The 25,670-nt window shown below is 33.5% G+C and overlaps 3 protein-coding genes and 2 pseudogenes across 8 annotated transcripts; 4 read left to right on the top strand and 1 right to left on the bottom strand.

Annotated features, from left to right (window-relative positions):
• Positions 1-4,140: 4,140 nt before the first annotated feature.
• On the bottom strand, positions 4,141-7,139 carry LOC106299089 (annotated as a pseudogene).
• A 2,349-nt stretch (positions 7,140-9,488) lies between these two features.
• LOC106296505 (E3 ubiquitin-protein ligase At3g02290-like) lies at positions 9,489-11,629 on the top strand. The gene is made up of 5 exons (XM_013732651.1): positions 9,489-9,573; positions 10,219-10,357; positions 10,441-10,828; positions 10,932-11,041; positions 11,122-11,629. The coding sequence occupies exons 2-5, from the start codon at positions 10,292-10,294 to the stop codon at positions 11,149-11,151; spliced, it is 594 nt and encodes a 197-aa protein (XP_013588105.1). The 5' UTR covers positions 9,489-9,573; positions 10,219-10,291; the 3' UTR covers positions 11,152-11,629.
• A 346-nt stretch (positions 11,630-11,975) lies between these two features.
• Positions 11,976-13,756, top strand: LOC106296506 (annotated as a pseudogene).
• A 3,261-nt stretch (positions 13,757-17,017) lies between these two features.
• LOC106299462 (xyloglucan galactosyltransferase KATAMARI1) lies at positions 17,018-18,735 on the top strand. The gene has a single exon (XM_013735556.1). It carries the CDS (start codon positions 17,026-17,028, stop codon positions 18,715-18,717), a length of 1,692 nt encoding a protein of 563 aa, XP_013591010.1. The 5' UTR covers positions 17,018-17,025; the 3' UTR covers positions 18,718-18,735.
• A 696-nt stretch (positions 18,736-19,431) lies between these two features.
• On the top strand, positions 19,432-22,001 carry LOC106299002. Of its 6 annotated transcripts, XR_001261640.1 has the most exons (10): positions 19,432-19,580; positions 19,734-19,838; positions 19,906-20,149; positions 20,242-20,486; positions 20,596-20,681; positions 20,837-20,903; positions 20,987-21,148; positions 21,226-21,323; positions 21,418-21,562; positions 21,668-22,001. XR_001261640.1 is itself a non-coding variant. In XM_013735129.1 (3 exons), exons 1-3 carry the CDS (start codon positions 21,321-21,323, stop codon positions 21,869-21,871), a joined length of 333 nt encoding a protein of 110 aa, XP_013590583.1. In that variant the 5' UTR covers positions 21,157-21,320; the 3' UTR covers positions 21,872-22,001. The 6 variants fall into 6 exon arrangements, 1 of the variants encoding a protein (XP_013590583.1); XR_001261643.1 differs by having other exon boundaries at positions 19,910-20,486; XR_001261642.1 differs by having other exon boundaries at positions 19,906-20,486; positions 21,440-21,562.
• Positions 22,002-25,670: the final 3,669 nt, after the last annotated feature.

Below are 25,670 nucleotides of genomic sequence, written 5' to 3'. Positions count from 1 at the left end.
AATAAAAAAATCAACACAAATCTGAAACATTATGTAATCAGAGGTATAAATAATCTTGCTTACAAAATTTAAAATTTAAGTGTTTGATATAAGGTTATTTTGGAGTATGAAATTTAAGATTTATTATAGGATTTGCGATTAAATTTACTAACAGATTAAATTTGTCGTTTATGTTTTATAAATGATGTTTAAATTTGATAATAATAAATTTGGTGTCAAGATTTTTGATTTATGGTTTACGGTTTAGCTTTCGAATTTATGGTTTGGAGTATAGTATTTGAGATATAGATTTATAGTTTATGTTTGAAAGTGAAGGTTTATGGTTGTAAATGGTTTTAAATATGTGTGTATAGTAATAATAGTTTTTTTGGTTTTATTATACTATAATATCTCTTTTTATTTAGAACTAGGATTCTTGTTCGCGCTTCGCGCAGAATATTGTTTTATTATTGTTAAGAGTATAATTTTTTGGATAATGTAATTATGTTATCGTTTTTATTTGTTAAAAACATTTTTTGGTGCTTTTAATGCGTTATGTAGTAGTAGGTGATATGTTAATATATTTTGTGTTTGTTTTTTTTGAATAATGTGTTGTTGTGTGTGTATAGTACTTGTTAGTAGTGAAGTGAGCCTATAACTTAAAAGCATATTGAATTTCAATAACTTTGCATTTACACATTTGTTGATTCTAAGATTAACGGTTTCAGCGTCAAAATTATATTTTTATTTTTTTTATATTTTTGAAAATTATAACTTTAAGATGTTTTTTGTCCTCTCTCCATATTTTGACCTTGAACCGTAACCATCTATGTTCTTCCTTGCCTTCTTCACCTGTGAGATTATATGGTATTTATTGTAGATCGGGTTTATGAGTTTTCAGTTGTGCGGTTGATTTTCAAAGTATTTTAGGGTGTTCCAAACAATATTGGCTGCTCCTCTTCTTCCTTAGATTTCGGCTGATGTTAGGAACTGCATCTCCTTGGTTGGGTCAGAGTTTAGTTGTCTTTGATGTTGTCTTCCTCGTTGTTAGCTTACCATCAATAGTCAATGTTCGTCTTGGTTTTCAAGATCTAGTTTTTGGTGTATATGCTATCTTTCATAGCTCGAGGACGGCTCCAAAGTTTGCTGATTTCGTTTTGTCTCTCTTTCCCTCTTTATTCTCTCATCTCGTTACAGCATCGCATCTCTGGTGGTTCTCCCTTTCACCATGTTTGTCATTCGAGGTTTGGATAATGTTTTCGTTCGTGTATACTATGTGGGGTTGGAAGGTTGTTTCTGGTCTCAAGTTTAGTCTCTGATTTCTCGGTGGTTGTCTTTCATTCTTCTTCCCTCAAGTTCTTCCCATGTTTCCCTTGGTATAGGTGGACGGAGTTAGTTTCTTGGAGTTTTGGTACCTTCTATCCAGAAATTTGTGGGTTTTCACTTGCATGGACGTCTTGTATGTTCTTATTTCGTTTGTGAGGTGTTTCTTATCTTTTAGTTAGTGGTTGTGCTTCCAACGCTTTAGGCATATATCTTCCTGCTTCTTGGTGGCTTTGGCCTTTTGATTATTATTCTCTCTCTGGCCTGCTTTTTTGGTTCTCTCCGTTGGTGTTCTAGTTTCTTATTCTTAATTTGATTATCTAGTGATTTTAATAGTAAAATAAATATATAATTTGTAAATGAAATAATAAAAAATAGTAAAAATAATAAAATGGCGAAAGTTTATACTATTTTTAGTTGTGAATAAATTAAATATTTAAAATATATTATTTTATTTATTTTTTGAAGTGACCAATAAGTGTGAGAAGGGTTAGATATTGCATAATTAAAAATTGATGAATCAAATTGCAATAATCTAAAAGAAAAATGATCTAAAATACAAAGAAAAAATATGAGGACACATGTCAATAAACCATCTTTCCACGTGTCATTAAAAAAGAGAAAAAATCAACTTTATATATATATATATAGATTAAAAGTATATGGTATTAATTTTTTTAGGATTTATGGATTAAAATAATCCTAAAAAATATGTGGCAAAAATATCCACAAAATGTTTTTTAATAAATTGTGGTAAATTAGTGGATTATGCATGATTTTAGTTACATTTAATTTCGTTTAATTTGTAAATATTCTTGGCAAAATAGCCTCAAAACATTTTGTGGCAAAATCGAGCAAAAAAAATATTTTTGTTGAACAGCTACGATTGTAGCCATGTTTTATTTAATGGTACTTTCGTCATAAAATATTCGTGACACTATCATGACTATTTATGGCCACATTTAGGTTTAATGGTAAATTTTGTTATAACTCGGGATACGAATAGCTATATTTTTCATTATGTAACTGTTTCGTGGTTTTTTATAGCTTTTTCAAAATTACCACAAAATTTCATATTAATTCCGTGCCATAACCGAGAGTTTTACTAATGCAAGAAATTATCGTTATTGATTAGAGAAAGATGATGAACAACAGTTTAATCAGAATTCAGAAAGGGCACTTTTCACTTTTAAATGCTTGGGAATCCAAAATTGATGCTTTTCGTTTACCTTATAGTTAATGGGTGTAAATACTATAAGAACCCCTTTTAGTATTGGACTATTGGGCAATGATAATATATAATCAACTAACCAACGCATGATTCTAAAGTTGTTATCTTTTTGACCATTTTCATTATTTTTCTCTTCTGCCCAAGCATACGTGCTAATAGAGTTTTTACCCCACAAATTGCTATTGTAGGATCAGAAGACACCAAATCAAATACATCGAATAATCTTGTCTTAATTTCTTGGGAAAATTGTTTTTTTAGAGCAAAAAAATGATAACTATATCCCTTTAGATTAATCTCATATACTTTATGTAGAATATAATAAATATGTAGAAATTGGTTTCTACAGATTTTTAGAATTATAGTAATGTGTAGATTTTGATTTCTCCATGTTTTAGATTTACAGTAAATCTGTAGAAGTCGGCTTCTACGTGTTTTAGATTTATATTAATGTGTAGATTTTGATTTCTAAAGATTTTAGATCAGTAGGTTAAGCGCGGAATGTGTATTCTAAATATTTTTAGAATACTCTTATTTACGTAGATCATGTATTCTAAACATTATAGATTCAATGAAAAAGTGGATTTCGTTTTCTATTTCGTAGAATGTCATTTCTACTTTATTTAGAACATAATCTGAAAATTATGATATAAACATTTTCAGAACTGAAAAAAATACCACTAAGTTCATATATGTATTTTATCAATAGTTACTATTTTTCCAATTTTTTTTTTGTTTGTAAAACAATTTATTAAATTTATTTTCAAAAATATTAAAGGGTGTTATAGACAAAAATGGCACAAAATAGATATTAGTCTAAAAGGACATAGTTATCATTTTTTTGCTCTAAGAAAACAATTTTCCCTAATTTCCTTAGATTTAAAACGTATTTTCATTTGGTTTTATTTTTTTGGATTTGAAACTGTCGGTAACATTCCGGTTTGTGGTATATGAAAATGCTTTAAAAATTGATTTTCTTATATATATAACCAAAATGTATTTATTTTTTTGGTCACCCATTCGTTTAAAATTCCAGGGTTAAGCGTGCTTTATTTGGAGTAGTGAAAAGATATGTGATCTATCGGGAAGATATTCGCGGTATGGTGCGAGTGAGGCCAAAGTACGGAAATATGTCATGTAGTGATTGCACAAACAGTAAAAAGGTTTTCGAGCCTCCGAAAAATCAACGCACCGTCCGGTGCAAGGAATGAGGCCTATGGGGGAGTAGGCATGGGAGGCCCATTAGCTATAGGCGACCGGGGCGTTACAAGTGGTATCAGAGCCGAACCTAGACGAGTGTGGAGTCATTTGTGGGCTCACACTAACATGATTAACGATCTTGGGGTGCAACGAAGACATTGCGGTTTTTGAGAGGAGGTGAATTGTAACATCTCAGTTTGTGGCATATGGAAAATCTTAAAAGAATTGATTCAGTTACCTATGTCACCAAAATGCACTTACCTTATTGGTCACACATCCGTTTAGAACTCAAGGGTTAAGCGTGTTTTACCTGGAATAGTATAATGGTGGGTGACCTATCGGGAAGTAATTCACGATATTGTGCGAGTAAAGCCAAAGCACGGAAAAATGTCATGTGGTAATTGCAGGGACATTAAACAAGAATTTTGAGCCTCTAAACAATTAACGCACCGTCCGGTGCACGAAATGGAGCCCATGGCCGAACGAGCAGAAATGGGAGCCCCATTAACTCTGGCGGTCGGCGTTACATTGTCATTCGATAGTATCATGACAAGTCTACAAAGTAAGACAAGCGCTTCTATTGAGCCTAGAGACCAATAGAATTTGTCTCATTGATACTCACATAACGAACCTGGTTGCACCATAAATCATCGGTTTGCGAAGTTTCATTGCATATTCAGCAAGTGCAAAAAGATTGTCTGCGAAGACAATGATTTCATCCCCACGTTGTTGTTCATGGAAACGTATAAGAAACTCACAGGCTCTGAACTTGTTAGGGTTCATTACATAAAGAGCCTGCAGATACCACAAGACGACAAGATATGTATGCACATGTCAGACCAACTGAAGTGGCTCATATGCCGTAAGATATTCTCAACTGAAGCGGCTCATATGCCACGTACCTGTTTTTTCTTGGAGTTCTCTTTCTTCAGATATTCTGCAAAGAACTCTTTGGTCATAGGACACCATACTTCAGCACACTGAACATTTGCAATGAAGCCTCCTTTGACTAAATCTAGCCAATTGGCTTCATATAGCTTCGGGCCAATGAGGAAGTTCAAATCTGTAATCTTTTCGTCTTCTCTCACAAGGGTTGCTGTAAGTCCTAGCTTGCAGTGAGATTTTGTGATGCTGATGACTTTCCTAAACATTTGGGCCGGAACCACATGCACCTATAAAGAAAAACATACTCTTAGAGTGAGTGCATTCATGGGCTTATTAATACTGGAAACAACTTCGCATTGAACCTATTTATATACCCCGTCCATGAGCAGCAAACCCCACTCCCTGTTTCTCATTTCTTCAATGATCTTCTCTGACTCCTCAGACCGTTTACCACCAAAGGCAACCATATTATAGGTTGTCACAACAACACCAGCATTTCCACGAAATCGTTCTTTACTATCGGAAGTGAAACGGCATATTTGGTCATCTCTTAGAGTAGACCACAACTTGAACTGGAAGGCCCACTGATCCACCGAGACAGCATTCGTCGCCAAACAGAGACAACTCTTTTTTATACGAGCCGCTGCAGAAACACCAACTAGCGATTTACCAGCACCACAAGGCAACACTATAATCCCAGATCTTGCCCTTCCTGCAATATCAAAGATTCTAGATCAGTCAATGTGGCATGAAGGAATTTTACTAAGAAGGCAACAAAAAAGGACGTAGGCAGTTAATACCGTTCCCAAACATTTTGCTCAGACTTTTTTCCTGGTATGGCCTCGGTTGTGCATGGGGCTTCAGTTCCATGTCAAGATCAGGATTCACCTGATAAACACCATCAAGTTATTTAACAGTCATCAACATGTAAGTGCATATCATATTGTAAGGCTTAAAAGTGTATTTTTAACTAACGTTGTCGTTCCTGAAGTCGTATTCCTCTAGCATAGGGTAATTCAGTTCGCTTGGCAAGCAACGCTGCTTCACAATCTCCATCGAACATTACAAAAAGAAAAAAACAAACGAAGATCAGTTTTCACCACACCATTTCAGACCCATTGGGGGAAATTTACCTGGGCAGGGTCTATCTCAAATGAGTGAGTTTCTTTCTCTTGTGCAGCTGCTGCCAGTTCTGCTGCATTCAACAGCTCCCAAGGTCCTGCTTCAAGTTCACCGCTTGTTTTTCCGATGGTGAATCCATCACCACCATATGGCTAGCAAAAGGTTAATCTTATGTTAGTTCCATTCCATCTATTTAATAACTTAAAAAGTATATGTATGTCTCTGCCACACACAGATGCACTAAATGGAAGAGTTCAACGTAACGTACATCAGAATATAATCTAGCTTTGCTTATAAGACCATCGTTGCCAAGCTTTTTCAGCACCGGCACTCGATTATTAATAAATAAAATAAAATGAAACCGATATCCAAATACACAAAGACCAGAGAAAAGAGATGGATAAGACTTGTGAACTTACTTACCTCAGGGAATGGGGATTCAATAAAATAGCGATTCTTTTTCAAAACCAGCTTGACTTTTCCGTAGTTGGCAGTAGAAGCATTGATGAAATCAATCATATCATTGAAAGCTTATTCAAAACAGAGATGATAGTCTCTGTCTCAAGACCAACGGAAACAGCAGCGTACAGAGAGTGGGGTGTTAAATTATACTCGTGCATTGACTCTGGCCTGAAAAAATAAACAAAAAGAAAATAAATCCAAAACCATATAACCGCAACAAAATATAAACGAAGAGAAAGTGAGGACCTGCAAACGGGTTCAGCAATGGCGATAAGAAAGTCATAATAAGCTTGTTTGTAGAGAGGAGAGTAAGTTTCCAGGAAAATCCTGCCATCAGCACAAGCCCACAAAGGTCTGTTCACATGATCTGGCTTCAACTCCAATTTGCTAAAATCCGTGTTCATCTTCTCTCCTTCACCTTATGAATCACTCTCTCTCTCTCTCTCTTCACTCTGTTACAAATGTAACTGTGCAACATACACATTAACAAATAGAAGTAGTAAGCTTTTACCATCACGAGAATCCTCATATGCATCATCATCACCCATGTAGTATTCTTCGTTTTGGATGTTCTTCATCTTTTAACAGTGAAAAAAAATACAGTGAACCAATTTAACAATGAGAAAGAGGGTTTTTAAAATTGATTCCAACGAACCTTGCCACCGTATTTCATCTTCTTGCTATATAGTCCTCTTTCACCTGAACAATTAAAAAAAGTGTTGTTCGCATATTTATTTATTTTCTGCCGGATGATAATTCACCCAAAAAAAAATCAGAAAAGATTACCGTTTCCCATATTTATATATATCTCGCTTTGTCTTTTCTTATCAATCCGTCAAGGCTCAAAATTACAAAAGGAAAACCGCGGCCGAGTGGAATTCCGTTGAAAGTTATACGGCGAAGCGAGCCGAAACGCTGGTGGAGATTCTGATTTGGATTCGTGTCGGTGACTGGTTTTTGATGAGAACGATGAAGAGGTCGTTAAGCGCGGACGAGACGAGCTCCGAGAATTTATAACAAGTTAGAATATCAAATATGGGCCTTAGGTACGAACTTTTATTATTTTCTATAACAATGGGCCACCTACCATTTTCTATAACGGTACAAACTTTTATTATTATTTTAAGTTTTAACCAGTTTGATCCGATCCTTATGCTTTAAGAATTTTGATACAGTACAAGTTGAGCTGATATGACAAGTCTATCAGTTGTTTTGTTGTTTGTTGTATTTTTTTTTTAATTCCACTAAAACCTCTCATGACCTGAATTTTGTTTTCCAAAATCTCATCTCTTATTCAATTTTAAACTCCAAAATGTATTTTTCAAAAATGATACGCTTTGAAAAGCTTACTCACAGTAATTTTTATTTCATATATTTTCAAATGACCAACAACTTCATCGAACTAGATATTTTTTTAAAAATTTTGAGGATACCTCAAGCCTATTGGAAAGGCCCGGACTAATCCGCAAACTGGTGTTGCAGCACACGAATAGACTCACACTGCAAATATTCGAATGAGACCTAAAGCATGGCATCATATCCTTGTGAAATGTAGTAGGTACTATATCCTTGTGAAATGTAGTAGGTACTTTCAAACTCGGATCGCTCAGTTCACCGAAGTTCGCCTATCACTAAACTACCATGTTATCAAACTCAATATTGTTAGTGTCAACTTGTCTTCTTACTATGAAGATGACTTCTCAGCAGCTATTTTTAAAAGTTTAACCTATGTTAATAAATATATTTGTGTATAAAAATATTATATAGTTCACAAATTTTAACTTATTTTAATGATGAGTGATAATTTATCTAACTAAATTAGTTAAAAAAATAATACAGTTTTGTAGATTCTTTTTCAACAATTTGTTAATTTGCCTATTTAATACAGTTTTGTTATATTTAATTCATATGACACTTCTATTTTTATATAATATAGAATATAATTATAGAGTTTATAAAAAAATAGTATATAATTTTTATTTTCTTTTTTTTATAATAAAATTTTAGTTAACAGTGATTTATAACAATATTATATTATTAATTAAGAAATAAATTAATATGTTATTTTATAAAATATTTAAAATTTTAAGTAAGATTTTGTAGATTATTTTTCAACAAATTTTGTTATAATGAAAAAAATTAAATTTATAGTTAGTTTATTATTAATGTAAATAATTAAATATGTCATATTAAATAATTCTTTAAGTGGTCATACTATGACTTGTTAATGGTAGATAAAAATAGGACCCTAAATTAATTGATTAGATATATATATATTATTATTTTTATATGCAAATTAACTCTATAAAATTCATATTTTAGGCTCGAATGGGAGTATATTTGTATGAAATATGTTTTGCTAGTTGATAAAAAAGAATTTTTAACGTTAAAACTCCTCGACTAAATTTATTTTGGATAAAAATCCTAAAACTAAGTATTTAACGGAAAAACCTCTAAACTAACTTTATTTAATGAATTAAACTCTATCAGGTCATAATTACTATCACTACCGGTAAATCTTTAATTTAAGGGTTTCTACATTAAGTAAACATAGTTGATGAGTTTTACCATTACAAAAAAAAAATTATAATATTATCTAAAAGTTAGTAACTTAAATTGTCAAAAATTAGCATTTTCAATTTTTTTTGCTGTAAATATATGAGTTTGATTTGTTTTTAACATCAACATTATATATGTGTAAAATAAAAATGTAAAAACCCAGAAAATATAATAAGAATTATCTAAAGATTTTCCTGTAATAAGATTACTAAAAGATTAAAAATGTAAGAAAAAAAAATATAATAAAAATTATATCATATCTAATAAAAATCTAACAATAAATCTTTACATTTTTATTAGATAAGATATAATATTTATTATATGTTTTTTGGTTTTTACATTTTTAATTTATACATACATAATATTGATGTTAAAAACACATCAAATTCATATATTTATAAAAAAAATTAAAAAAGCTAATTTCTAAAATTTAAGTTACTAAGTTTGAGATAATATTATAATTTTTTTTTAATAGTAAAATCCATCAACTATGTTTGTTTATTGTAGAAACCCTAAACTAAAGATTTACTAGTAGTAATGATAATTATGATCTGATAGGGTTTAATTCATTAAATAAATAAAGTTGGTCTGAGGTTTTTTTCGTTAAATATTTAGTTTTTAGTTTTGAAGGTATTTAACCAAAATAAACTTAATTGAAAGGTTTTAACTTTAAAAATCCATAAAAAATGTTTATTAATTCATAAGTGGGCAATTAAAATGTAAATGAGAGAAGAGACCCATTTTGAAAGAGCGCACGATAAAACTGTAGCGTAGAAGCAGAGGAGGACGCAAAAGGTTTCTCTCGTGCGAAAAAGGTGAAAATTCTCAATTCTCTCTTTGATTTCGAGATTCTCGATTCCGAAGATGATCGGTTCCTTTTGATCTTCGTCTGTAGTGATCGTTTGTTTGTTTGAGGTTTATCTCCCTCTCTGGCCTTGATTTCATGTGAAATTCTCTTCTAGGTTTCGACTGTTTAGATCCGTTTCTCTTCTTCTTATGCTTAGATTCTGATGATTTTGATAAGTTTTTGGTTTTTAGGGTTTTACGGATCTTAGGGATTGTGAAACGTTGGCTGTACCTTAAGCAGCTCTCAGTGAAGCTCTTTGCTTTCTTTCTGTCTGTGTTTCTGGTTGAGCTGAATTGCTAGTGGCTTTCGGTTTTAGTATAAAACTCACTCTCTCACTCTACTTGATGGTGCTAAAGAGACACTCCAAAATTGGCTTTATTCTGATTTAGGAGATGCGCACTAGGCTAAGTCTCAACATCATTGTTGATCTGCTTTTCAAGGAGAAGAGATTGTCCATTGATGTTTCTTATAATTGGATTATTGCTCTCGCTTGAAGATGTTTCTTGCTACTTGCTGGCTGAAACTGATATTGAAAACGACAAAGCTTGTTTCTTTTTGTTGCAGATGCTAATGGAAATCAGAATGTAATTTATTTCTTGACACTCCTTTGTAGGTTAGCATAGATGAAGCCTGTTCGGTTTTCTGAATTGTGATAAAGACAACAAAAAAAAAAAGAAAGAAGAGACATGGGAGGTTGCTGTTGTTGTTCTTCACGAAGAGCTGTTCTTGATTATGGACCTCCCTACTATTACGTTAGTCTCATCATATGGGAAATGATTTCCTTATCACAAGATATATAATTGTTTTTTTTGTTTTTGTGTCTTTGTCTCTGCAGTATCCGAGAGCAACCGAAGAGCGTGTTCCTTTATCTTCCGCTCATACAATCTCCTCTGGTGTTGTCGTGGTAGACACAAACTTAGAGACTTCATCTCCCGATGCTTATATACCACCACCACTGCCTACTCCTTTCCATGTGGCCATTGGTGTTCCTCAGACACCAGGAAACGCTGAAGAGTCTGCTTGTGTTGTTGATATTAGAGAAGTTTCGGATCCTGAGCCTTCTCACGAAACAGTCGACGGGGTTCCAACTACATGCCCGTGTGAAAGCAAACTCCAAACAGAGATTGATCTTGAATCTACTGAAGATTTAGACCCCAAGAAGCTATCAAAAGACGTCTTTGTACCAATAGAGGAAGAGGAGGATTGTCCCATATGTTTGGAAGGTAATTTTTATTTTTGTGCCCTTGTCGTCTCTATATCTGGAAGACATAAACATAACTTCATTCAATGGTTTATATATATATCTTGTGTTTGTTATTGATTCAGATTATGATATGGATAACCCGAAACTTGTAGCCAAATGTGAGCACCATTTTCACCTGGCTTGCATTCTAGAATGGATGGAGAGAAGTGAAACTTGCCCCGTCTGCAACAAGGTATGTTTGGCGCTGCTGCCTCCGACATACTCGTTTTACTTCCCCTGATGTGTCTTAGGGAGGATCCGTTTGTTTTGCAGGAAATGCTGTTTGACTCTCTCCTCGACTAGCAACCTGCAAGTACCATCATAGCTTACAAGACTCGTTTCGGCTCTGTATCTGAACAAAGAAAAGATAGATGGTAAGAGAATACACTAGAGTAACCTTCTTGATTCACAAGTAGCATATTACACATCAGTGTTCATATACATAGATGTTTGTACAGACGTTTGAAGTCTTCTACAAAAAAAAGAATATCAAGATAAGAATTTAGGGGTTTGATTATGCCTTAAGATCCGCTTCTGTGAATAACAACAAAAAACGAAGCTCTTGTATTGTGATTTTGTTCATCCTTGTTTTTCTTAGAGGTTCTTTTAGGCTATGGTTTCAATTTGAGTTTGATTTTTTTTTTCTTGGGTTCAAAGGAAAAAAAGTAATCAAGCTCTGATATTGAGTTTTATTATGGATTGGGGTTTATTTTAGTGTTTATTTGCTTTTTCTTTTTTAATTGTTACTTGAGGATTTAATAATAGGATAAAATGTTTAATAGTGGGGATGTGTTTTTAATATTATCTTATTTAGCATCCCGAAAACATGCAGAATTTGATTGTCTGAATTTGTTTAGTGTGATGCTAAGTTAAGTTAACGAAATAAAACAAAATTCAATTAAATTTCTCAATAGACAGTAGCTAACATATTTTGTTGACACGTACGTGGCGTGGTTCGATTGTGTAATGAATACTATTTATTGAATATGTAAAGTTTTGATTAAGATTGAGCTGAAACATTAATGAAATATTGTACTTTTACTTTACTTTCTTTTTTTTTGTTCACATTGTACTTTTTACTTTGTGAGTAAATTTTGAAAAGCAAAAAAATATATATAACTGAAACTGAATCACAACATTTCACTGGAGAGAAGAAGGGTTCGATCGACCGATCTATATAAAGGAAGGATAGGGTCTTCGCTTCACTTCATCATCGGCGTTCGTGAAAGAAAAATATACTAAAAAATATTTTCCATCATCTCCACTCGAATCCGGAAGAAGAAAGACACCCAGAAGAAGAGAAAAGAGATGTCTTCGCCAAGCAAACGCAGAGAAATGGATATGATGAAGCTGTAACTTTCACTCCTTTATGATTTTGATTGTGAGTTTCTTCAGAAACAAAAAAAGAAGTTGATTTTGATTTTGATATTGTTTGAAGGATGATGAGCGATTATAAAGTAGAGACGATCAACGATGGCATGCAGGAGTTCTTTGTTGAATTCAACGGTCCCAAAGACAGTAATATTTTCATCCTCTTTTTATTTATTTATTTTTTATTCATCTTTTAATCAATCACTGGTGCTTCTGCTGCTTATGATTGATGATGGGTTTTGCCAAACTAGTGTCACTGTTCTGATCTGTTAGTGTGTGTTGATAGGTCTGTATGAAGGAGGAGTGTGGAAGATAAGGGTTGAGCTTCCAGATGCTTATCCTTACAAATCCCCTTCTGTTGGTTTCATCACCAAGATTTATCATCCTAACGTTGATGAACTGTCAGTTTCATTTGTATAGTTATCCTTTATTACTATTGGAGACTGCCTCATCTTGAGAGAATCTTCTACATGTTTTTTTTTTTGCTGGTGCAGGTCCGGTTCTGTTTGTTTAGATGTGATCAATCAGACTTGGAGTCCTATGTTTGGTCAGTGCCAAATTTAAATGATCCAATTGTTGTTGTTTTGAAGATTTGGTTTTTAACTTTGTTTGTTTTGGATTTGTTCTTTTTTTAAAAAAAATCTTCAGACCTTGTGAATGTGTTTGAGACATTTCTTCCTCAGTTTCTTCTGTATCCAAACCCATCTGATCCTTTGAATGGAGAAGCTGCTGCTTTGATGATGCGTGACCGTCCTACTTATGAACTACGAGTTAAAGGTAACTCCAATCAGATTCGTCTACTGTTGTTAGGAGATAAAACTGTTGGTTTCTTCAAGGTTTATTTTATTTTATTTGATGTGAGGTCAAATATTTAGTTTCTTGAAGGCTTTCTGCTTAGTTCATCTGAGAACTGAAATTTAGCAAGTCTCGTAGCTTATGTAACGATTTGCAAGTTGATTATACACTATGCAATCCGCCTATGATGAAGATATAGTTTCTGATCATATGAAAGTTCAGAATCATTCTGATCTACTAAACTAAACTAAAGAGGTGAATAACAATATGGTTGTTCAGAGACTTAACCATACGTTTAGGCATTTGCACGGTTACAATATTTTAAGGAAGCTTTGAAGGTTCATTTTGCTTGTGTGATGTTTGGCTTTTGTTCGGTTTCAGAATACTGTTGACAAGTATGCAAAACCAGGGGAAGGTTCAGAAGATAAGTCTAGCGATGAAGAACTAAGTGAAGAGGAATATTGTTCTGATGACAATGAAGATGATGATGCATTTGCAGGCCAACCAGATCCTTAGACCAAGATTTGGTAGATCACTTGTTTTATGTATATGATGTTCGATCATCAATCTTATTTATCCTTATAAGTTAACCGAACTGTGAAATCTGCTCTTTCTAGTTTCTCCCTTTATGTTTGTTCCACCTGCCCTGTTTAAATGTACCGGTTCCGGACGTTTGTGTACATTATTAGACCGAACCGAAATGTCAATCTTTCCGATTTCAAATAAACAGCTCACTCATACCGGTTTAGACCGTTTATTGATTCAATAATCTTATTCTGACCGTTGACCTTTTCAAAGATGTGAGCTTACATTCAAGAAATTACGGTAATTAGGTGCTTTGGAATGTCAGCAACTAGGCGGATTATTTGAATTCTAAGTTAAGCCTCAACTTTTTTTTTTTTTTTTAACTCAAAATTTTATAATCTTTCATAACGGAACACATCGTGGATTACAAAAGCCGGCAGAAAATGGTAATATCTCCGGGAGCAATAGCCCAAAAGAGGGAGACAATAACAATGAGGTAGGAAGCCTCAACTTCTTATTAATAGATTTTATATATATTTTATATTCATATTCATATTTTAATTTTGGATTTTAATTATAATTTTTTTAAAGCATCATCAAAATTGGATATACAAAACAAAATAGATAAATTTGTGAATTTATGCTAACAATGTTACTTAAATTAACCGATTAGGCTAATTTACATTAATTCATAAAAAATGTTAATTAATTTAGAACATTTATGTCGTATAAGCCTGATTTTAAAAAAAAAATTGTTTCAGGTACAATCATAATAATGAGTTTCAACATTTTTGCTCTCTTTTGGTGATATTTTATCTTCAAAAAGAAAATCAAAGGTTTTATGCAGGCAATTAGAACTATAATTTATAGATGTTAAAGATGTGATAAAAACCGTACTAGAACTCAGATTTAATGAGTAAAATATTCAGCTCCCGCTGCGTGTCTAATCAAATGTCTAATCCTATAATTCTAACTCTCATATGTGAATTAAGGAGAATCTCGATCGTCACCCTTTGAGTATCGATTTATACTACTTTTAAACAAGCATTAACATTCAGATCGATTTGTTCACTAAGTTATTTAAACAAAATTTCGTATGTGTTTAACAACTTAGCTCAACATGATTAGTTTCAGGAGTCGAACTCACTCTTGCGGTTGTTGATTATCCTATAATCGTGTTTCTAGTTAGCATTCTAGAATACAACCAATGAGATCAATCCGGTGAAAGATCCAAATAAATTACCCTAACAGTTCTATGTTTTATAAGTTCAGCAAAACCCAAGAAACCCCTAAATCTAATAAGTAGACTTTTCAGGCATATTAAAGCAAGACATAAAGAATAACTGAATGAATTGCATTAAAAAGTAGAGATAGAAATGCTGGAGTACTAATCAAATCTTTAAAGTAGTCTTCTGATCTTCTCTCTGAAAACTTCTAAGAATGATAAAGCTCTAAGAACGTGTCTTAGCCTAAACAATGGCTTAAAAACTATATATTAGATATAAAGTCAGCCAGGATAGCCTTGTAATTTGTGGAAACTTCAGGGCGAAACTTGATTCTGGGAATTGAGTGGGCCCGTCTTCTCACGGTGGTGTTGAGCGACACCAAGGTAGGTGTCGATCGACACTCCTGCTAAATCTCGACTCTATCTTCTGATTTTTTGAACATCCACGTTTTCTTTATCCTTAAGCTTCAAATGGTTTCACGATCTCCACAATGCTCAAAAACATACCTAGACCTGAAAAAAGGCTCTAAAATAGACTCGAAACATAATTTAAAGACTCTAAATATAACTTATATTATTCCTAAAAACCGGTGAAATCCATAGTATATCATAATCCCAAAATAGCTCTATTGTTTTTTCTAAATAATTTGACTTCATTTATTACAGAGTACAAACTAGACATGTTTTTGTTACATCTTTTATCGTCCTTTTATCACTCTTCCTAATTACTTCATTAATTATATTTACCATAATATTTTGACAAAATTTATTTTACGTGTTAACCAAAATAATTTCACAAGTTTGAATAAAATTAATTCATTCATGATAAGAATTCAATTGGTTAATAATTTTTTATTTGTTTACAGAATCAGTTAGACATGGACATCCAGGTACCCGTTCGGGTACTGATCGTTTTTTTGGGTATCGAGATTTTGGGTTTAAATTAAACTTTGTTCGAATATTATAAATTTTTGGACGGGGTTCGTACTCGGATCCTTCCGGATCCGGATAGATTTGTAGGAGCTTACAATATCTAAATAACTTATGTGTTTAGAAATTTCATTAAACCATTTATAAAAATGTGAAATTAACACCTGCACGGGCAAACATGTTAAATTCTAGTTGTAGTTAAATTTGTGGTCAAAGGATAAATAAATCTATCGAATCCATATTAAATTTGTTAAAATTAAATAAATTTATGTTCAAACGATAAACAAATCTATCAAATCCATATTAAATATTTCAAATTAAGTAAATTTGTGGTCAAGGGATAATAAGTCAGTCAAAGTCCAAATAAATCTGTCAAAATACGTAAATTGGTGGTCAAAAAAGCAAATCTACTAAATGTTATATAAATCTGTCAAAAAGTAAGTAAATCTGTGGCCAAAGAAACTAAATTTATAAATTTCATAAATCTGTGACCAAACATGAGAAATTTATTAAAAAAATCTGTAGAAATCAGATTAAATCTATAGAATTTAAGATAAGTTTGTAGTCAAAGAAAAATATTTGTGCCTATATAAAACGTCGACAAAATAAGTATGTGTATAATGACATTTTCTTAATTATTATTTTTTATAACAAAGAACTTAGTGATAAAAAAATGTATGAAAATTAAACTAGTAATTATAATAAAATTAGAGTTATTCTAGTAATAAATTGATGAATCAGCGTTAAACTAACTTTTTCCCGTTCATTGATTGTCAATTGATTTAAATTAGAAGTCCAAAAAACTTAAAAGCTATAAATGACTTTTTAAGATTTGGTTCGAGATAGGCCGAAAACCCATTTGTCAAATGAGTGCGTTGATGTTCAACATCGAAAATTAACCAACTTTTAATATATAAAAGATCCACTAATCAATAATAGTAATTTTTAAGTTGGAAATGTAAAAAAATTTGCAAAAAAGAAGTGAAAAGGATATACAAAATAACTTTAAAGTAATAAAGATTGGATAGTTTAAATCTTGCGTCATTCAAAATCTAATTAATTAAAGTTAAATCAACTATTGTTTATCTACATATTTTTAAGAATAATTCATATTCGTATATTTTAATGATATATAAGTAAGCTAAAAAAAAAAGAAGCTAAGTTTGGGTGATATATTTAAAAGTAATTATGTAAGATTAGGTAACCCCACACCTCGTTTGTGTATTGTGTAGATTACACGTTATATAAAGATAGCGTGCATAAACCAAACTCGATATGAAAACACAGAAATTAATAACAAATCCAAACAGAAAGAAACTAGAGTCAGAAAAATGGTAGTATCAGTCTCAAAGCGAAAGTCAAAATCCTCAAAGAAGACAGAAGATCCTCGTATCTTCTTCTGTAACAATATTTGTTCTATCTTTTTCAGATCCCTTTTCTATCTAACATTTCTCACAATTTTCTTCTTCTTTCTTATATCTCTGTGGTTTTCTTTTACCACCTTAATCTCCGGCAACGTCCTCCATATCTGTGTGTTGTCTCGGAAACTCAACGATCCTTACTGTCTCACGGCTGATTCTAAACCCGTTTTTCAGATGTCGACCAATCTTACTACTAAAAGTGATGTTCTCAGTAAAGATGAGGAAATTGGCTATAAAGTTTCCGGTGATGATACCAAGCGTTATGGTGTGAATGTTATTTCCGGTGAAGATCATAAAACCAAGAAGGAATCAGTGGAAGAACAAGATAATTACATCAAACCTAAGAATGAAGAAGAGGGATACGCGTTAAGGGCAGTGACAAAGTATCTCAAGGTACAAAGATCATGGATATCGACTAGAAATAAAATCGAAAATTCAAGATCATGTGAAGGAAAAGGAGTTTATGTTTATGAAATACCGTCTAAATTCAACAGAGATTTGTTGGTAGATTGCATCGATATGGTCCCTTGGACTAACATGTGTAAGTTTTTCAAGAATGATGGTTTTGGAGAAGCAATAGAGAATCTTGGTCAAGGTTGGTTTAGGACACATCAATATGCTCTTGAACCGATATTACACTCTAGGGTTTTGAAGCATCCTTGTAGGGTTTACAAAGAAAGCCAAGCTAAGCTTTTTTATGTCCCTTTTTATGGCGGTTTTGATGTGTTGAGATGGCATTTCAAGAATGTTTCTAATGATGTGAAAGACCGGTTGGGGATTGAAGTTTTGAAATGGCTTGGATCAAAGGAATCTTGGAAGAGAAACGCCGGCAAAGATCATGTCTTCGTCCTCGGAAAGATTTCTTGGGATTTTAGAAGAAATAAGCTTTCTTGGGGCTCAAGTTTCCTTGACTTACAAGATATGCAAAGCCCTACAAGGCTTCTCATTGAAAGACATCCATGGGAAGTCAACGACATCGCAATCCCACATCCGACCTATTTCCACCCAAAAACAGACTATGATATCACCAGCTGGCAGGAAAAAATGACTAGCAAACCTCGCCGTAATCTAATTAGCTTCGCCGGAGGTGCAAGACCTGGCGACCCCAATAGCATCCGCTCAACGTTAATCGATCAATGCACATTGTTTTCCGACCAATGCCGGTTTCTAAACTGTTCTGATGGAAGTTGTGATAAGCCTGAGAATGTCATAAAGCTTTTTCAAGACTCTGAGTTCTGTCTACAACCGCCAGGAGATAGTCCAACAAGGAAATCCGTTTTCGATTCACTAATCTCCGGTTGCATCCCAGTGATCTTTGATCCGTACACTGCATATTATCAGTATGCGTGGCATCTTCCGGAAGATCATAAGAGATACTCTGTGTACATAAACCAAGTAGATGTGAAGGAAAAGAGAGTAAATGTAGTTGAGAAACTGATGACAAAGACTCCAAGGCAAAGAGAGTATATGAGAAGTTACATTGTTCATCATCTTTTGCCTGGTTTGGTCTATGGAGACTCAAATGCCAAATTTCATAGGTTTCGAGATGCTTTTGATATTACTTTTGATAATTTAATTGAGAAAATCAACAAGTTGGTATAGGTTTTTGTAATATGTGCTCTCAGCAACACCATGTGATTACCATTCTCACATGTTTATTGATATTTGATAATGATACATTGCAATTTGTTTTTTTTTTTTGAAAAAGAACAAATTATTGTTGCAATTAGTATGTGTTGTTTTACTACAATTGGTTGAATATCATATATGTTTTGTTAACAGATTTCACTGACTTGATACAATTTTATCCTCATGTATTAACATGTCTAACCCGTTAATGTGTGTAATGTTTTTGTAGATCGCCTAGTACCAACTTCAGGGTTTTCTCAAAACAATTTAGAAGTTCAGTTCAAATTTGTACTAAAGGTGTTTGTGATGTGTTTATATGTATTTTTAAAATTATAGACTCCAATTAACTGTGTTAAAGAAAGACTCCAATTAACTTTTAAGTTTCTGATAATTAATATGCTTTAGTTTCACAACATCTATCTATTTATAATAATAAAGTTGATTTACCTCTCTCCTCATACGTCCACGTCATCAAGGAAGGAGGGGTAAATCATGCCACGTGTCATCATTCTACCACTCTTTTCATGGGTTGGTTTGCCTCAAATAAACAGCACAAAAACGGGTCAGAAAAGCTAAAACTAAAAATGGGTCACAAAGTTTAGCATTGGTTTCTTATGAAAGCCCGCCAAGCTTCTCTAACCCTCTTCTTTCTTAAGCCTCTCTGCTTTCCCCGGAAAAGAACAACAACCAAGGGACGATTGAATTTTCTCATTCCATTAACAAAGGCGAGTAACGCCTTCTCTCAACATTCAATAGCCCATGTTATGATCGCAATAACGATCATTAACCCACTCTCTCCACTCCTTCGCATTGATTTCTTCATACAGCCTTCCATGGTAACATCTCAAACCTAGGTCTATAAATACTGCCAGATGCAGGACATAGCAATCACCTCTCCCAACAAAACCTTACATACTTGCGATTTTAAGCTCGCACATCTTCGATGCCACCTCACGCATCCTTCTAACTGATTTGAAAATTGGTTGTAGTTCTAACAAAGTGGAGATGCGTCTACTCCTATTCTGGGAAACACGTAATAATGCAAAGAAAGTAGGAGAGCTTATGGGGTTGACATGCTCTTTGTCAAGGAGAAGGTAACGCCTAGCAACAATAATTTTTTTCTATAACCCTAGATTTACTAATGATAAAATTGCTCCTCAGACAGTCTACGCTCATCCACCGACTGCAGATGTTCAGAGACCGATTCAGTGAAGTTTCACTCTATTCGATGAGTGGGTTCGACGAAGTAACAACAACTTCAAAGTTTGAATTGCCTCTCCCCCCCCCCTCGCTAACTTATACAACGATCTCACGTCGTTTGGGTTTGCATATTCTAAATCCAACGATTCAACTTATGTACATATTTTGGGTTTGTGTCATTAAGTTGACAATGCGCTGATGACAGGTTTGTAAATATTTTAACTTAATGCGACTTGCAAGGCAACCAACGTTTTATGGCAACAGTTCAGATTTACTCACCCATTTTGTATTTTGCAGGGATGTCTTTATCTGCCTAAGTTTATTTGATGGCTTAGCCTACGAATTTCATTTAAAAAAATTACATGTTTTGGTACCGAACCAAGCGTTGTTGTAGCTACATCTAACTTCACCCACGCTCTGCAAGGATCTCTCTATCTGCCTGAGTTTATTTGACAGCTTCACCTACGAATTTCAAAAAAAAATTCACCGGTTTCAATGGCGAACTAAGGGTTGTTGTAGCGACATACAGAAATCCTAAAATGGTTGGAGATTTGTTACCTTTTTCAGATAACAATTATCCTCTATAGATTTGTAAAATGCTCTAACGGTTGACTCCTCATCCTCACCAACTGAGTTTATCTATATTGTCAGGTCGGTTATTTGCAAACGCAACCTCTCAGACGCATATATGCTTTTACTCATAAACATATGCAGAAAGGACAGTCTTACTATGGGAGGTAAATTAGCTCCAACGATTAGTCTGATTATTCTGCTGCCTATAAGTATTCACAGTTCTCATTAGTTTTTTTACTTATCGCTGTAAACCCCAATTAGAATTGCTACTGATCCCTCAGGAGGGTCAAAAACCCTAACAAAGATGCTTCATGCGCAGAAACTTGAAACTTGAAACTCTCACCGTCTCACAGCCGAATGAATTTATCATCACTGCAGCGCCTCAGGTATCATGCTGTTATGTTTATCAACTTATCCCATCATATGATTGATACTTACTGATATTCTGTTGTTGTCATTTTTAATCTAGACAATCGACTTCGTATGCACCGGCAAAGTTACTGGAATACAAGCTGACAAAAGGTGGTGTTACATAGGCTCTGCTCTAAGTGCACTAAAGAAGCTCCTGCGGGGTTAATCTTCATTCACATGACATGTGTGTGCTAACCCAAAATGATGTTACTTCACTCAGGTAACCATACTTTCCACTAATGTAGACAGTGATCTTCAGTTCTTGCTCTTTGTATATTTAACGCGGATGTGTGTCAGGTACTGTGTAAAGTTGTCCATCTTAGATGGGACCGAGGACGCGAAGAGATGTCCAAGCTAACTAAAAGTCACCGCTGCGGAAGTGTGGTGAACTCATGGTGTGATTACAATTAATTAATAATTCTAAAATTTTCAAACTACATCAAATCTGATTGTAAATATTTGACAAACATGGATACTCTGTCCTTAAAGAGGAGGTATTGATGATCAGCAGGCTAACGAGGCCCCACCTATCATCACTGAGTTAGTCGGATGTACTTGCACTTTTCAGTTCAAGTTGAGTACTTTTAATTTCACACCGAAGCATCAGAGTTTCACAATATCAAGAATTTTCACCGTGCGTGCACAGGCCCCAATTCCAAATTTTGGTGTTGAAGTGTTAATCGTACTTGAATGTACACAATTCGCTCACTGATTCATGTTTTGCAAATCTCTGTAACAGGAAAGAGGTGGGACTCCCACAACCAATATGCATGAACCCACCTCACTTGCCTCCACCTCTGCTGAAGTCGGCAACAATAATGCCAAGGAGACATCGAGTGTTAAAGTCGCAGCATTGGGGGAACTCCCTTACGTGGATGTCTCCAAAACCGATAATCCTAAGCTCAAGATAAACGAGCCTAGAAAGCCCGGACAGCCGTACTGATTAGATGAATATGGAAGCCTTATATTGTCATGTTGCTGTGGTTTATTTATCAGTCATTGCTTTTCTATTTTGTTTTTTCAAACTATTACATATGTTGGTTACATTAAGCGCACTATTAATATAAACATATTCCGAGTTATTATTAGGGTAAATCTCCAAAATAACACATTTCTAAGTTTATATCACAAAAATAGCACTCAAAAACTAAAATGACCAAAATTGCATTTTATCTTTTGAAAATTTTAATTTTTTTATTTTTCAAAATTTGAAATCTTATCCCCAAAACCTCATTTCTCAACTCTAAACCCTAAACCTTAATCCCTAAACCCTAAATCTTAAACCCCACCCTTTAACTCTAAACCCTAAGTTTGTGACTTTTGATAAAACATTAAGTGCTATTTTTGTGACTTTTGACCTTGAGTGCTAGTTTGAGAACAAAAACTTGATTTAGTGCTATTTTTGTCTTTTTTTCTTATTATTATGCAAAAAGTCCATGACGCACTTACGAAGGCAGCCTTTGTCTGATTTGGGTTTAAGACGTGGTATTTTCCAACAAGTATTCATACCCATAATTAAATTTGCCATGATTTCGTAATCTGTAACTAAAAAATATGAATACACTTTTAATTTTTACACCCAGTAATGAGGGCCTCACTGTTATGACTCTTTTCACCATGTTTAGAGTGAGAATTGAGTGTTTCGAGTTCTTCTTCTTATATTTTGTCTGAACATTAATCATTCATCGCCATTACATAAAATATCAAAATACATACGACCCCACATTAACGATACATACATACTTCTAAATTTTAATATTTAATCAGTAACGTAACAAACAATAGCAAAGGCTTTAAGTTTTCAGGCTATAATATTACGTAATGGTTGCTACTTTGCCTCTTTGCCTCTTAACTCTTCCCTTGACTCTTAAGAAACTCTCAGCCTCACTTGAGAACATACTCATCTGCACTCACCCTAACAAGGTGAAGTAGAGCTTGCTATTAGACATACCTACACCCAACGCCATTGTGATTGGTGAAGAAGCCTCCTCGGGACAACCGGCTTGAAAGCATCAGACTCAAGTAAACCAAACACTATAGGAAACTAAAATTGGTCATCTATAATCATGGGAAAGAATTTTTACACACATAACGATCAAACAAACATGACAATAATATAAAATAAAATACACTAAATCATCGTACCAACTTTACATAAAGAAAAATACATGAAAGCCAAATTAATAGGAAAAATAATCAACAACATTATAAAAAATATTAGTTATTCTTACTTTAGATTTTCTTCAATGTCAAATTGAAATATAAATCAAACAGGGAAAATATAAATCGTTACATTTTTCATAGTTTTTAATTTAATAATATTGTCTTTTCTAACAAAAAAATGTTAATTATCTTTTTTTTTTTAATTATGTTAACGGTCTTTTCAACTCAAACCAACAAATTTAATAACATTTACAATTTGATATAGAATTAAAATAGATTATATTTATTATTTCCATATAAAGTAAAATTTCAAATATTTTATAAAATTAAAATATATTTAAATATAAAATTATTTTAGTGTAAATTCACCTGTCCGTAGGACGGACCAACCCCTAGTTATAAAAATAAATACTCCTTTTGTCAACAATTTTATCATGGACAGTAAGTAACACTAAGACATGAACGCAGTTTATCTACTGAAATGAATATAGATGTACATACATTTATGGGAAATTGCCAAAAATATCATTGTCAAAGTACGACTTTTCGTGTTTACACTAACCGCTTTTATCTACATCTTTAACGAAGGATAAAAGACATTTATAACCTTTTGATTACCTTTGACAAAAAAAAAACATATGGTTAACTAATCTAAACTTAAAACATCAACTCTAAACCCTAAACCCTAAAACTTCAAATCTAAACCCTAAAACATCAACTCTAAACCCTAAAGGTAAACCTTAAACCCTAAACCTAAACATAAAACATCAACTTTAAACCCTAAATCATCAACTCTAAATCCTAAACCATGAAACATCAACTTTGAACCCTAAACTCCGAAACATCAACTCTAAACCCTAAAGGTAAACCTTAAACCCTAAACCTAAACATAAAACATCAACTTTAAACCCTAAATCATCAACTCTAAATCCTAAACCATGAAACATCAACTTTGAACCCTAAACTCCGAAACATCAACTCTAAACCCTAAACCTTCAAATCAAAACCCTAAAACATCAACTCTGAACCCTAAACGTTAACCCTAAACCCTAAACTTTATATTTTTCTGAAGTTTGAACTCTAAACCCTAAAATCGTAAACCTTCAAATCTAAACCCTAAAATATCAACTCTAAACTCTAAATATAAGCTCAAAACCCTAAATCTTCAAATCTAAACCATAAAACATCAACTCTAGGGTTTTAAGATTTAGGGTTTAGGATTTAGGGTTTAGGGTTTAGAGTTGAAGGTTTAGGGTTTGGGGTTTAGAGTTGATATTTTAGGGTTTAGGGTTAATTTTTTAGGGTTTAGGGTTTAGAGTTTACTTTTTAGGGTTTAGGGTTTAGTGTTGATAGTTTAGGGTTTAGAGTTGAAGTTTTGGGTTTAGGGTTTAAAGTTGATATTTTAGGGTTTAGAGTTGAGTTTAGAGTTGGGTTTAGAGTTGATGTTTCGGGGTTTAGGGTTTAGAGTTGATGTTTCAGGGTTTAGGGTTTATTTAAAAAAATAGGGTTTAGGATTTATGGTTTAGGGTTTAGGGTTCGTAATTAAAAAAAAAAGGTTTAGGATTGATGGTTTAGGGTTTAGAGTTGTGTTTTAGGATTTAGGGTTTGAATTTCGAAATAGTATAATTCAGAAAAAAATTTAAAAAATTATTTTTTATTTTTTAAGTTTTATTTATTTAAATATTTATTTATTATATATATAAATAACATGAGCATAAGAGTTTTTTGCCTCTTAATGAAGAAGATATTTTTGAAAATGTTTTGTTTAGTGGTAAATATGTAATTTCCCATGCATTTATAACTTCTTAGAAGAAATAATTACACCAAAAGACAGTTTTGACTTTTTAATATCACACAAAGACAGTTTCTTATACCAACACAGTTTCCACTAACAGCTTCCTTTTGGAACAACTACCTAGTTATGTGCTAACCAACCCACAACCTAACTAGATTTTGTTATTAGCGGGAGATTCCCCCAGGCGTTGATCTCCACACCTCCTAGATGGTCCAGATTTATTCTGCTTTTTCTTGACAAGATTGATATCTGTTTTTTTTTCAGCCCTTTGATTTACTTTTTCACTTTACACATCTACGGTTTAGATTACATGGTTATGAAAAAGTCAATCTAATCTCCCCCCTCGTTGTTTTTCATTCCCGTCACTTTCACGAAGCTGAAATCGTTTTCATCCTCCGTTCTCCATGGTCGACCACTGCATGGTTATCCCCGGTGAATGGACCTCCGCTGGTGAGCTATGGGAGTTTGTAATCGACAAGAAGAAGATGTCCAGGATCGTGCCCATTCACCCTGGAGTATCGTTGTCTGAGCTTCGAGATAATGTCGCCAAGGAGTTCTACACGTTCACCGTCCCAGCTCCGCCGTCTACTTTGAGTTATTGGCCTCCTAACAGTAAGGAGCTTGCGACAGGGCTCACCACTCCACCGATTATCATGACCAACGACGGGGCCATATCATATTTTCTCCACCACCTAGCTATAAACCCAACCATGAACTTGTTCGTCACTTTTGATGCAAAAGGTGAGCAACCGCAACAAAGTCAAGTTGCTGAAAATCCTCACCC

Source organism: Brassica oleracea, chromosome C6 (genome assembly GCF_000695525.1).
Source record: "Brassica oleracea var. oleracea cultivar TO1000 chromosome C6, BOL, whole genome shotgun sequence".
In the NCBI taxonomy this organism is placed as follows: domain Eukaryota; kingdom Viridiplantae; phylum Streptophyta; class Magnoliopsida; order Brassicales; family Brassicaceae; genus Brassica; species Brassica oleracea.
This window is presented reverse-complemented; position numbering and strand designations above follow the sequence as displayed.

Bases quoted from the DNA above. Each gene is read 5' to 3' on its own strand.
- LOC106296505 (XM_013732651.1), top strand. From the start codon at position 10,292: ATGGGAGGTTGCTGTTGTTGTTCTTCACGAAGAGCTGTTCTTGATTAT. The intron at 10,358-10,440 runs GTTAGTCTCATC...TTGTCTCTGCAG, and splicing joins ATGGACCTCCCTACTATTAC to TATCCGAGAGCAACCGAAGA. The intron at 11,042-11,121 runs GTATGTTTGGCG...TTTGTTTTGCAG, and splicing joins CTTGCCCCGTCTGCAACAAG to GAAATGCTGTTTGACTCTCT.
- LOC106299462 (XM_013735556.1), top strand. From the start codon at position 17,026: ATGGTAGTATCAGTCTCAAAGCGAAAGTCAAAATCCTCAAAGAAGACA.
- LOC106299002 (XM_013735129.1), top strand. The intron at 21,563-21,667 runs GTGCGTGCACAG...TCTCTGTAACAG, and splicing joins CAATATCAAGAATTTTCACC to GAAAGAGGTGGGACTCCCAC.